This window comes from Anoplopoma fimbria, chromosome 9 (assembly GCF_027596085.1).
Source record: "Anoplopoma fimbria isolate UVic2021 breed Golden Eagle Sablefish chromosome 9, Afim_UVic_2022, whole genome shotgun sequence".
NCBI lineage: Eukaryota > Metazoa > Chordata > Actinopteri > Perciformes > Anoplopomatidae > Anoplopoma > Anoplopoma fimbria.
In genome coordinates this window covers 5,030,454-5,042,735 of record NC_072457.1, presented here as the reverse complement: position 1 = coordinate 5,042,735, position 12,282 = coordinate 5,030,454, and the positions used below count along the sequence as shown (strand labels likewise).

General features: G+C 44.6%; 2 protein-coding genes across 2 annotated transcripts; one reads left to right on the top strand and one right to left on the bottom strand.

Annotated features, from left to right (window-relative positions):
• Positions 1–378: 378 nt before the first annotated feature.
• LOC129096046 (E3 ubiquitin-protein ligase TRIM21-like) lies at positions 379–2,979 on the top strand. The gene is made up of 2 exons (XM_054604695.1): positions 379–514; positions 1,160–2,979. Exon 2 carries the CDS (start codon positions 1,173–1,175, stop codon positions 2,814–2,816), a length of 1,644 nt encoding a protein of 547 aa, XP_054460670.1. The 5' UTR covers positions 379–514; positions 1,160–1,172; the 3' UTR covers positions 2,817–2,979.
• A 4,109-nt stretch (positions 2,980–7,088) lies between these two features.
• On the bottom strand, positions 7,089–12,248 carry LOC129095332 (mitochondrial import receptor subunit TOM20 homolog). The gene is made up of 5 exons (XM_054603735.1): positions 12,236–12,248; positions 12,120–12,166; positions 8,481–8,562; positions 7,918–8,060; positions 7,089–7,764 (listed from the first exon to the last, which is right to left on the bottom strand). The coding sequence occupies exons 1-5, from the start codon at positions 12,246–12,248 to the stop codon at positions 7,720–7,722; spliced, it is 330 nt and encodes a 109-aa protein (XP_054459710.1). The 3' UTR covers positions 7,089–7,719.
• Between the last annotated feature and the right edge of the window lie 34 nt (positions 12,249–12,282).

Sequence of the window (12,282 nt, the reverse complement as noted above, 5' to 3'; positions counted from 1 at the left end):
TTAAATACATTAAATAGCTATTTATGCCGAACATAAATGGTATGAATAATTTGGTTTCATGAAAATCTTCAGGGTTGTACCTGTTTGACTTCAGCCTTACCATGGCCTTTCTGCAGTGTCACTATATTTCATATAATAACTACATTTAAATCATATTCATTGGTTCAACTTGTACCTAACGTATGTTCTTGGCAGGCTTTAGGGTGTGTACGAAAGAGACAACTGGGACAAATATGATGAGGGTCACATGACTGACTACAGGTCAAATAGCCAGACTACTCTGTGTAGATAAGAGGGAGGAAACAAAACCTCAACAACAGAGCTACAGTTTAGAGGCGGAGCTACTCTGGAGATAGGTGAGCTTCCACGTCACACTCCAGAAATGAAACTTAAGTTTGTCAGAGAGGCAGACACACACAGGCGAGACAAATCTCTGCTTTTTCTCTGAAAAACTATTCAAACTGACTTCATCAGGTTTTTCTCAACAACACAGCAGAGTCTCTTCAAAACACTGGTGAGTACAGCTGATCATATTTACACTTTCAACATCCAGGATTAACACAAAACTTCAGCTTTACTCAGGCAGCTTTACTCTTTACTTCATACTTGTTAAATATTTAACAATATAACTATGTCTGTTTATCCACAGTCCCTCTATACAGAATATCACTCTTAAAGCTTTTAACAGTCTCAGGACTTTAGTAACTTGTGATTTAATCTCTATCTGGTTTTAAGTTTAGTCTCACTCTGACTTCCCTGCTATTATTAATGTTTACTGACTGCTTCCTCTATTTCCTCTAGTTGTTTCACATTAAAAGTTTTCCACCAGTGAACCAGCAGAAGGCTTTTAATGTGAAGCAGCTAGAGGAAATGTGATGTGTTTTTCATCAAGTAAGCAGAGCGCTGTTAACAGTGTTGTTCTTAAATACAAATGTGACATATTCTGTGCTGCTTTGACAGTCTAGCAAGCTTGAGCTTGTCGGCCCGACTTCTATCTCGGTTGCTCATGGCTCTGTTCAAGTCAAAACACAGTATACATAATTCAAAATGACTTTACCTAATATATTTAATACTTAAAATAACAGTAATCACATTTGTTTCCTTTTCAATGTAGAATTAAACTCTATTTTGAATCAAATGTTTTTGTTTTCTTCCACAGTTTCTGTGTAGATATGGCTGCTGCAAACTATCACTCATCTGAAGATCAGTTTCTGTGCTCCATCTGTCTGGATGTGTTCACTGATCCAGTCACCATACCATGTGGACACAACTTCTGCAAACATTGCATCAATGAACACTGGAATACTAGTGACCAGAACCTGTGTCCAATGTGTAAAAAGGTTTTCATCTCAAGACCCGAACTGCACGTCAACACTTTCATCTCTGAGATGGTTGTTCAGTTCAGACAGTCAGCTCAACAGAAAACCAGCAGCAGCAGCTCAGAGCAACAAGAGTCCAAACCAGGAGAAGTTCCCTGTGACGTCTGCACTGGAACCAAACTGAAGGCCCTGAAGTCCTGCCTGGTGTGTCTGGTCTCCTACTGTGAGACTCACCTGGAGCCTCATCTGACAATGACAGGCCTGAAGAGACATCAGCTGATCGACCCTGTGGAGAACCTTGAAGCCAGGATGTGTACGAAGCACGATAAACCTCTGGAGCTGTTCTGTAAGACCGACCAGACATGTGTCTGCATGCTCTGCAGTGTTTTAGATCATAAGACGCACGAGTTTGTTCCTCTGAAAGAAGAATATGAAGGAAAGAAGGTCAAACTGGAGAAAACAGAGGCTGAAATTCAGCAGATGATCCAGAAGAGACGACTGAAGATTCAGGAGATCAAACACTCAGTCGACCTCAGTGAGGAAGATGCAGAAAGAAAGATAGCAGAAGGTGTTCAGGTCTTCACTGCTCTGAAGGAGTCTGTTGAGAGAAGCCAGGCCAATCTCATCGACACGATCAAAGCGAAGCACAAAACAAAAGAAAACCAGGCCGAAGCTTTCATCAGAGAGCTGGAACAGGAAATCTCTGAGCTGATGAAGAAAAGCAATGAGGTGAAGCAGCTCGCCCACACTGAAGACCACCTCCACCTTCTCCAGAGTGTACAGACCTTAGACATCCACCACCCACCACCCAGCAAGGACTGGACAAAGGTCAGCATCCGTTCATCATATGAGCCGACTGTGGTGAACGCTGTGTCTCAGCTGGAGGAGACACTCAGTAAAAAGATAAAGACGCTGGTTGAAGCTGAGCTGAAGAGGGTCCAGAAGTATGAAGTGGATGTGACTTTTGATCCTGATACAGCTAATCCTTATCTCATCCTGTCTGATGATGAAAAACAAGTACGTTGTGGTAAGGTACCGCAACATCTCCCAGATAATCCACAGAGATTTTCTCTTCATGCCTGTGTTTTAGGAAAACAGAATATCTCTTCAGAAAAATTGTACTACGAGGTTCAAGTTAAAAGAAAGTCTGATTGGTATTTAGGAGTGGCCAGAGAGTCAATCAACAGGAAGGGAGAAATTAATCTTAGACCTCAGAATGGTTACTGGACTATAATGTTGAGAAATGGAAATGAGTACAACGCTTTTGCTGGCCCTCCAGTCAGTCTCGCTCTAAAGTCTCGGCCTCAGAAGGTGGGGGTGTTTGTGGATTATGAGGAGGGTCTGGTCTCCTTTTATGACGTAGATGCTGCAGCTCTTATCTACTCCTTCACTGACTGCTCCTTCAATGAGAAACTCATCCCTTACTTCGGTCCCGGTCTTAATAATGGTGGTAAAAACTCTGCACCTCTGATCATCACTCCTGTCGTAGTAAACTAATCACTTATCCCACTTCATTCAAGGGAACATATTCAGCCTCAACACCGTATAGTCTACATCTTATCTTCTACAGAACCTGGTAGCTGTAAGGATGCACAGATACAGATACTGATACTGATACCAGTTTGGATACTGTGCTCATGTACTCGGTACATGCAGCCACTTTCCCTGTAAGTCAGCACCGCATTAAAAACAGACTTCCCTTTCCCGGGCCACATTGACCAACTCTGACGGGGGGATCCGAGGCGTTCCCAGGCCAGTGTTGAGATATAATCTCTCCACCTAGTCCTGGGTCTTCCCCGAGGTCTCCTCCCCACTGGACGTGCCTGAAACACCTCCCAAGGAAGGCGCCCAGTGGGCATCCTTGCCAGATGCCCGAACCACCTCAGCTGACTCCTTTCTAAGTAAAGGAGCAGCGGCTCTAATCCGAGTTCCTCACGGATGGCTGAGCTTCTCACCCTATCCCTAAGGGAGACGCCAGCCACCCTTCTGAGAAAACTCATCTCGGCCGCTTGTACCCGCGATCTCGTCCTTTCGGTCATCACCCAGCCCTCATGACCATAGGTGAGGATAGGAACGAAGATCGACCGGTAGATCGAGAGCTTTGCCTTGCGGCTCAGCTCTCTTTTCGTTACAACGGTGCGGTAAAGCGAACGCAATACCGCCCCCGCTGCTCCGATTCTCCGGCCAATCTCACGCTCCATAGTACCCTCACTCGCGAACAAGACCCGAGGTACTTGAACTCCTTCACTTGGGCTAAGGACTCATTTCCTACCCGGAGTAAGCAATCCATCGGTTTCCTGCTAAGAGTCATGGCCTCAGATTTAGCGGTGCTGATCCTCATCCCAGCCGCTTCACACTCGGCCGCCAGCCGATCCAGTGAGTGCTGAAGGTCACAGGCCGATGATCCAATGAGGACCACATCATCTGCAAAAAGCAGTGACGAGATCCTCAGACCACCGAACTGCAACCCCTCCCCACCACGACTACGCCTCGATATCCTGTCCATGTATATCACAAACAGTAATTATTAACATCCCTACTGCAAACTATGTTAAGTTGAAAAAAAAAGTCATTATCGGTGCATACCAAATTTACTGTTAATACCAAATTTACTGTGGTGATTTTCATTATATGTATCCCTTTACATAGGCAACACGTTTATCTTATACATTCATCTTTACAACCCTGTATCATGATTTACGTAATCTTTTAAATCCACTGACATTTATTTTCACTTCCAGAAGAAATCATTGTTTCTAATGACACCAAATATGTCAAGGTGCAGTTTGTGTATATTTCCAAAACATTAAAATAAATACAGCAAAATATCTTATTCTTATATTATATATTATATTCTGTCTGATGTGCAGCTGCAGAAAACATATTGTTGAATATTTCATGGTCATAAAGTTTCATTTAAGAGTAAGGATTATTACATGTGTTTAGTTTCTACACAATACAGTATGTCTCATTATAATACAGGACATGAAAAGTTAATCGACAAAGTTAAGAAGAATAGATGCCAATGGAATGTTTTGGTTTGAAAAGTGGTTTGATTGATTACTGGTCACTTTGGCAATTTTTTTTTTTGGGATAATGGTTGAGTGGCTTATGAGTCAAATAAATCTGTAAATATATGATTGTTGAACACGAGGGCTGAATAAGAAGTGACTTGTGCATTAACCTATGACCTTGTATTTCATTACAAATGCATTGTGATTCCTGTGACTGCTCCTTCACAATAAAAGCTTCTTGTTTAAGACTTTGACTCGAAAAGTTTTAATGATTGACACTTAAAACACAAGTTAACAAGTGGAAACTACTGGACGGCACCAAACTGGAGGGCAGACCCATCCGGGTGAAGAGGGCTGAGAGGCAGAAGAATAAAACGGACAGTAAAGGAACCAAAGGAAGGACCGACAAGGGCCCCATGAAGGGCCCGATGAGGGGCCCCAAGAAGGGCCCCATGAAGGGCTCGGGGCAGGAGAGAGGAGGTTTCAAGTCTAACAAGAAGTTCTCTGGAAACCAGCAGAATTTGACCAAGAGCTCCAACTCCTTCAAAGGAGAGATGGTGGATCATATCAAAAAGAAAGTGCTGAAGAAGAAACAGAAGCCCAGAAAGAAAGTTCATATCTGATCTACATCTTAAAGAAATAAAAAAGTGTGTGAGGACTAAACAACAGTTTAAAGATGAACCAAAAGCCGGAATTTCTAGTTTGTCACGATGACAGAGTAGTGATGGGCCTCTGTTAGGAAAAATAATCTGAATCGGAGGTGGTGAAGTTATAATTCGTGTGGACAATAATGGTGAGATGTATGTGTGACATTAGTTTTGGTTTTCCACCTCCAATGAGGAGCAGCTCACTGCCGACGGTTCTCTGTCTCAGACGGTCTGAATGAGATACTACTAAATCAATTAAGTTGTTTTTCAGATATTACATTATTTTCACAACATTACGACTTTATTCTCGATTTACAAGTTAAGAACATGAGCAGAAATGTTTTTGAAACACATTCTATTAAAGTCCAGAGGACACGGCAGAGATAACGTTAAATATTTGAAAGACAGAATATCAGAATATTACTGTATTATATTTTGATTTGTCACCTGGCGTATGAATTTTGTGTTTTCCGTCACATACATAAAGACATTTCCACCATGAATCACTGCATTAAAAAAAAAAAAGTCATCAGACTACCGTTTCTTACTGCTTCAAGTCTTTATGCTAAGCTAGGCTAATCACATTCTGTCTGTAGCTTCATAAATAACATCCAGACGTGGTATTTATTGATCTTCTCTTCTATAACTGGGCAAGAAAGTCAATAAACATGTTCCCTGGAAATGTTAAATGTTCCATTAATACTGCGTTCACATCATATCTAGTTTTAGTAAACATCACGTCAACTTTTTGTGTAGAAATATGGAGGTGCCTAAAGTGCCAAACAAATTGCTGGAGAAGGTAATTCCACTCAAGTGTAATGCATAATTTTTTAATAATATTAACACACAGTATTTTAACCCTTTAATGACTCTGAAATCATTCAACCAGCACAGTCTTCTGATGTAAACGCTCCAAAGTTTTAAACAATTGAATTTTACTCTTCATTGCCTTCTAGTCAATAAGGAATAATAATAATAATAATAATAATAATAATAATAATACTTTAATTTTATATAGCGCTTTTCTAGGTACTCAAAGACGCTTTACATAGGGCGAAGACAAACAAAACAAAAAAGAACACAAAGGAGCAAACAAAACAAACAAACAGAACATTTTAGTAAAAAAGAAAACTGGAGAAGCTGTGCGGAATGAGTCATGTAGTGGAGGGTAGGGAGGGAAAGGGAGCAGGGGTTAGCAGGTGAAGGCGAGTTTGAAGAGGTGGGTTTTGAGGGCTTGTTTGAATGATGATAGGGTGGGAGCCTGACGGATGTGGATGGGGAGGGCGTTCCAGAGGGAGGGTGCAGCAACTGAGAAGGCCCTGTCACCCCAGGTCCGGCGCTTGGTCCTGATGGTCTTCAGAGTGTTTGCGCCGGCGGACCTGAGGCAACGGGTTGGGGCGTGGAGGGGAGGAGGTCTGAAAGGCAGGGAGGGGCCAGGTTGTTTAGGGCTTTGTAGGTGGTGAGTAATATTTTAAAGTCTATCCTGTATTTGACCGGGAGCCAGTGGAGGTGGCGTAGGACCGGGGTGATGTGTTCATAGCGGCGGGTGGAGGTGAGCAGTCGAGCGGCAGAGTTCTGAACATATTGGAGTTTATTGAGGATTTTGTTGGGAGAGCCATAGAGGATGCTGTTGCAGTAGTCGAGTCTGGAGGTTATGAGGGCATGGATGAGAATTTCGGTGGTGGCAGAGGACAGGGAGGGCCGGAGGCCGCAAAGAATGCAGCGCAAAGTTTGACAATTTATTTCCATGGGACACACGTGGATCGCAAGGCATTGTGGGATTCCAGGCAACACAGGACTAACTGACAACGCAGAAAAATTGAACTTATTTATTTTGCCTCAACATTTTTTAAAGACAAAAGAGAAAGTGATGCAGCAGCAGGACAAAAGGTTTAGTTTTTACTTACTGAGGATGAATCTTCCTGTAGGAGAAGATCTTTTCTGTAGTTTCTAGGATGTGTTTTTTGTTTGTCCTGCAAGATTACAGGGACAGAAGTTGAAGGATGCTGATTTGAACTGTATGTTAACTAGGAGCTACTTTCTAAAAAGCGATGAGGCTTAATTACATTATAAATAAAATAAACTCACAAGACAACTTCATAGTTTGTTCATATTTTGTATTTATTTTTTCCTAAAGAGGGTCGTCCTCTTTAAAATGACAAAAACAAAACATTTCATCACTTTTTAAAAAGTGTTTCCAAGTCAGAGACCGAACAGAAAGACAGACGACTGATAACAAAAAAAACCAAAAAACAATAAATACTTTGTGAAGCATCCGAGCGGAGAGAAGATTCCTGTTTCTGTAACTTTCCACGCCTGATATCATGAGAACCGTGAGGATGGCTGGTACGAACACGTCAGTCGGTGTAAACCTGGTACATGATGCTGTCAGGACGTGTGCTACACCACCCTGAAGGGAGGAGCGGATTCGTGTTAACACCCGGTCCACTTAATGAGTGCGTACCTAATGATGGTGAAGCTGGGACGGGCTCTTGTGTTTCTCTGACCGTTAAGATCCAGATACTCTTAATACCCCAAAACGGGTAATTTAAGTTAAAAAAAAAATAAAAACACTACTGTGATGGTTAAACCAGGAATTAAAAAAAACCGAATTCCAATTTAGGAGGTGATGGACGTCGGCCGGAGTGATGGAGGCCGAGGCGTTGGCGGGGTCGTCATGGAAGTAGCACATGAAGAAGAGGAAGAGGAGGGTTTGTGGGTCGTCTCCTCCCGGTCCTCTCATTCTATATCGTCCTCGCTCAGACTCTGTGCACTCACAATACGCTGCAGGACAGAAGCAGAAAAACAAACTGGCTTGTTTTTTTTGTTTGTTTCATTGATAATCATTTCAAACAGTTTATTATTGTTTCTGTGTGGAGAACAGAAGGACTCGTGGAGATCATCAATGAAGAATTAAAAGAGAAGTGTTGGGCCTACCTGGCTGATGCTGGGCAGCTTGGTGAGCAGCATCTGGAAGACGGGCGGAGGCAGAGTCTGCTGCAGCACCTGGAGCAGCTGCTGAGGCTGACCGCACACGGCGATGGCGTTGGTCAGGTGGTCAACACCTTTCTCATAGTCTCCTGTGGAGCCAAGCACAAACACGAGACATAAAGACACATATACTCGCACACGTCTCATATGATATCTTATGAAAAGTCATTCCTCATTTTTCTTTTTCCTATAAAAAGCCTCTTTTATCTATACAAAGCATCTATAACGTGTCAATTTTGTTTTTTGAAAACTCATTACTTTACGTTTTACAGAAATAATTAAGAAATAATTTCATGGGATGTTTACAAATTATTATTATAAATTACAAATGCTGGATGAGCACAGCCTGCCAGTATAAAGACACCATTACAGACTCCACAGAGACCAGAGGAAAGACTTTGACAGAACTCACTGCTGCCTGTAAAAACACTGAGAAACAGCAAAAAATCACATGAATGACAATGAAAAACTGTGAATGTAGAGAAGGTGTAGGTGTGAGGAGGTGTTACCCTGAGCCAGCAGCTCCTCCCCCAGCTGGATCTCCTCCAGGAAGAACTTCTGCACCGCCTCAGCGTCCTTCAGGTCGGGGAGCTGCAGGACAAACAACGGTCAGCAGCGGGAAGTTAAAGTCTTTCACCGTTTCTTTTTGGGTCTCAGTGGTCAGACCTCACAGGAAGTCATCATCCCATGAACAGTTATCAGCTCTGATCTGTGAGACAGTTGAACTTCAATCCTCCTTCAATCACCATTATCCAATAAGGAGCCAGATAAAAGCAACTAGCTTATAACTGAAGTCCTCTTCAAAATAAATGTATATAGCTGGTGAACTGTTAAACTAGGTATATCACCATATTCTCTCATTTGTATGTATACATGCTACATTTTATGCCCATAGCCATCTTTCAGAATAAAATGCAAAAAGTGATGATGTTTTGCCTTCAAAATAAAAAGCATAAGAACATGGTTTACTGCTTCTGCTAGAAATAGTATTATTTTTTATCTAGCATACAGTGTTCATGTTATAACATAATGTCTCGACTTTTTTAAAGAAAAACCAAAAGCCATTGATAGTAATATTAATAATAATTTAAATAAGATTCACTTTGGAGATTAAGTGGAGATTGTTATTTCATCAAACACGGTTTCTTTTACATTTTAGAGTCCCTGAAAAATATACTTTGTAAACTTAATTAGTTTCCTCTCCACAGCATACAGCTCAATGATCTGTTCTTAATTGACTGACTGAAATCAGGAAGTGTGTTCAGTGAAGATGTTTTGACTTAATAACAGGATTTACTGCTTCTACTAGAAATATTATTATTATTAGTTATCTAGCATACTGTTTTAATTTTATAACATGATGTGAACAGGATTTTTATTTTTAAAGAAAATGTCACTGATGATAAAAAATAATATTCTAAATGAGATATATCTAAGATTATTTGGTGACTGTTACTCCTCCAATGAATCGCCACCTTATCGTGGTGGAGGGGTTTGTGTGCCCCAGTGATCCTGAGAGCTGTGTTGTCGGGGGCAATAGCTCCTGGTAGGGTCTCCCAAGGCAAAGTGGTCTCGGGGGAGGGGTCAGACTAAAAATTCACAAAACCCCAATGAATCGGATGATGCAAGGTTGTGGCACCTCGCCCAGAATAGGGAAACCGGGGCACCCATCCTGGAGCCAGACCCGGTAGGGGAGCTTGCCGGCGAGCGTCTGGTGGCCGGGCCTTGGCACATGGGGCCCGGCCGGGTCAAACACCCGAAAAAGCTACATCGTGCCGCCACCCTGTGGGCCCACCAACCACAGGGATAGGCATTGGGGTCGGGTGCAATGTGAGCTGGGCGGCAGGCGGGTGGGAACCTGGGCGTGCTGACCCCCGGCATCACAGACTAGCTCTAGGGACGTGGAATGTCACCTCTCTGGTGGGGAAGGAACCGGAGCTGGTGCGGGAGGTGGAACGCTACCAACTAGAAATAGTTGGGCTCACCTCCACGCATAGCACCGGTTCTGGAACCAAACTCCTGGAGAGGGGCTGGACTTTTTCCTTTTCCGGAGTTGCCCAGGGTGAGAGGCGCCGGGCGGGTGTGGGGATACTCACAAGCCCCCGGCTCATCGCCGCTGTTCTGGAGTTCTCCCCGGAGAACGAGAGGGTCGCCTCTCTGCGACTGGGAATCGCAGGGGAAAGTCTCTAACTGTCGTTTGTGCCTATGCACCAAACGGCAGTTCGGAGTACGCGGCCTTCTTGGAGTCCTTGGGTGGTGTTCTGGAAAGGGCGCCGACTGGGGACTCCATAGTTCTTCTGGGAGACTTCAACGCTCACGTGGGTAACGATGGAGAAACCTGGAGGGGTGTGATTGGGAGGAACGGCCTGCCCGATCTGAACCCGAGTGGTGCTTTGTTGTTGGACTTCTGTGCTAGTCATGGACTGTCCATAACAAACACCATGTTTGAGCATAGGGAGGTTCATAAGTGTACTTGGTACCAGAACACCCTAGGCCAAAGGTCTATGATCGACTTTGTAGTTGTGTCATCAGACCTGCGGCCGTATGTCTTGGACACTCGGGTGAAGAGAGGAGCAGAGCTGTCAACTGATCACCACCTGGTGGTGAGTTGGATCAGGTGGCGGGGAGGCTGCCGGACAGACCTGGTAAACCCAAACGTGTAGTGAGGGTGAACTGGGACACACTGCTCAGCCTCCCCGGGAAAGTTTACTCCAGGGTGCTGGAAAGGAGGCTCCGTCCGATTGTCGAACCTTAATAAGGAGGAGCAATGCGGATTCTGTCCTGGACGTGGAACAGCGGACCAACTCTTTACCCTTGCAGGTCTGTTGGAGGGTGCATGGGAGTTTGCTCATCCAGTCTACATGTGTTTTGTGGAGGCCTTTGACCGTGTCCCGGGGAGTCCTGTGGGGGTACTGCGGGAATATGGGGTACCTGGTTCGTTACTACGAGCCATTCGGTCCTTGTATGACCAAAGTGAGAGCTGTGTCCGGATACTCGGCACAAAGTCGAGCTTGTTCCCAGTGCGTGTTGGCCTCCGCCAGGGCTGCCCATTGTCACCAATCCTGTTTGTGATTTTCATGGACAGGATTTCAAGGCGCAGCCAAGGGAGGAGAGTTTCCGGTTTGGGGACCTCAGAATCACATCCCTGCTTTTTGCAGATGATGTGGTTCTGTTGGCTTCTTCAGAACGTGACCTTCAGCACGCACTGGGGCGGTTCACAGCCGAGTGTGAAGCGGTCGGGATGAGAGTCAGTACCTCCAAGTCTGAGGCCATGGTTCTCTTCCGGAAAACGGTGGATTGCACCCTCTGGGTTGGGAGTGAGTCACTGCCCCAAGCGAGGGAGTTCAAGTATCTCGGGATCTTATTCACGAGTGAGGGTAAAATGGAGCGGGAGATGGACAGGCGGTTCGGTGCAGCGTCAGCAGTGATGCGGGCGTTGTACCGGACCGTTTGGTGAAGAAGGAGCTGAGCCGTAAGGCAAAGCTCTCGATTTACCAGTCCATCTACGTTCCAACCCTCACCTATGGTCATGAGCTTTGGGTAGTGACCGAAAGAATGAGATCGCGAATACAAGCGGCCGAAATGAGCTTCCTTCGTAGGGTGGCTGGGCTCAGCCTTAGAGATAGGGTGAGGAGCTCAGACATCCGGAGGGAGCTCGGAGTAGAGCCGCTGCTCCTTCGCGTCGAAAGGGGCCAGCTGAGGTGGCTCGGGCATCTGATCAGGATGCCTCCCTTTAGAGGTTTTCCAGGCACGTCCAACTGGTAAGAGGCCCCGGGGTAGACCCAGAACACGCTGGAGAGATTATACATCTCGTCTGGCCTGGGAACGCCTCGGGGTTCCCCAGGAGGAGCTGGAAAGTGTTGCTGGGGAGAAGGACGTCTGGAGGACCCTCCTTAGCTTGCTGCCCCCGCGACCCGGCCCCGGATAAGCGGAAGGAAATGGATGGATGGATGGATGGTGACTGTTATTTCATTAAATAAGATTTTTTTTTTTTTTACATTTTACAGTCACTGAGAAATATTAGACCATATTTTTTAAACTTAATTAGTTTCTTCTCCACAGCATACAGCTCACTGATCTGTTCTGAATTGACTGACTGACATCAGGAAGTGTTGCAACATAATAACAGGTTTTGTTGTTGAGCTCACCTTTGCCATGCCTGCCCTCTCTTTGACTGCCTTCTGCTTTCTCCGCCCTGCGACAGAAACACAAAGACAAACACCAAATACAGTCAGAGTCCAAAGGGTATAAGTGTTTCAATCACTGCCAGCTGACATGTCTCTATTGTCTCTCTGTAAACTGTATATGCAG

Excerpts from the sequence above, each read along its gene's own strand:
- LOC129096046 (XM_054604695.1), top strand. The coding sequence starts at position 1,173 with ATGGCTGCTGCAAACTATCACTCATCTGAAGATCAGTTTCTGTGCTCC.
- LOC129095332 (XM_054603735.1), bottom strand. Across the intron at positions 8,061-8,480 it reads GGAGGAGCTGCTGGCTCAGG|GAGACTATGAGAAAGGTGTT; the intron begins GTAACACCTCCT and ends TTGGCTCCACAG. Across the intron at positions 7,765-7,917 it reads AGCTGCCCAGCATCAGCCAG|CGTATTGTGAGTGCACAGAG; the intron begins GTAGGCCCAACA and ends TCTGTCCTGCAG.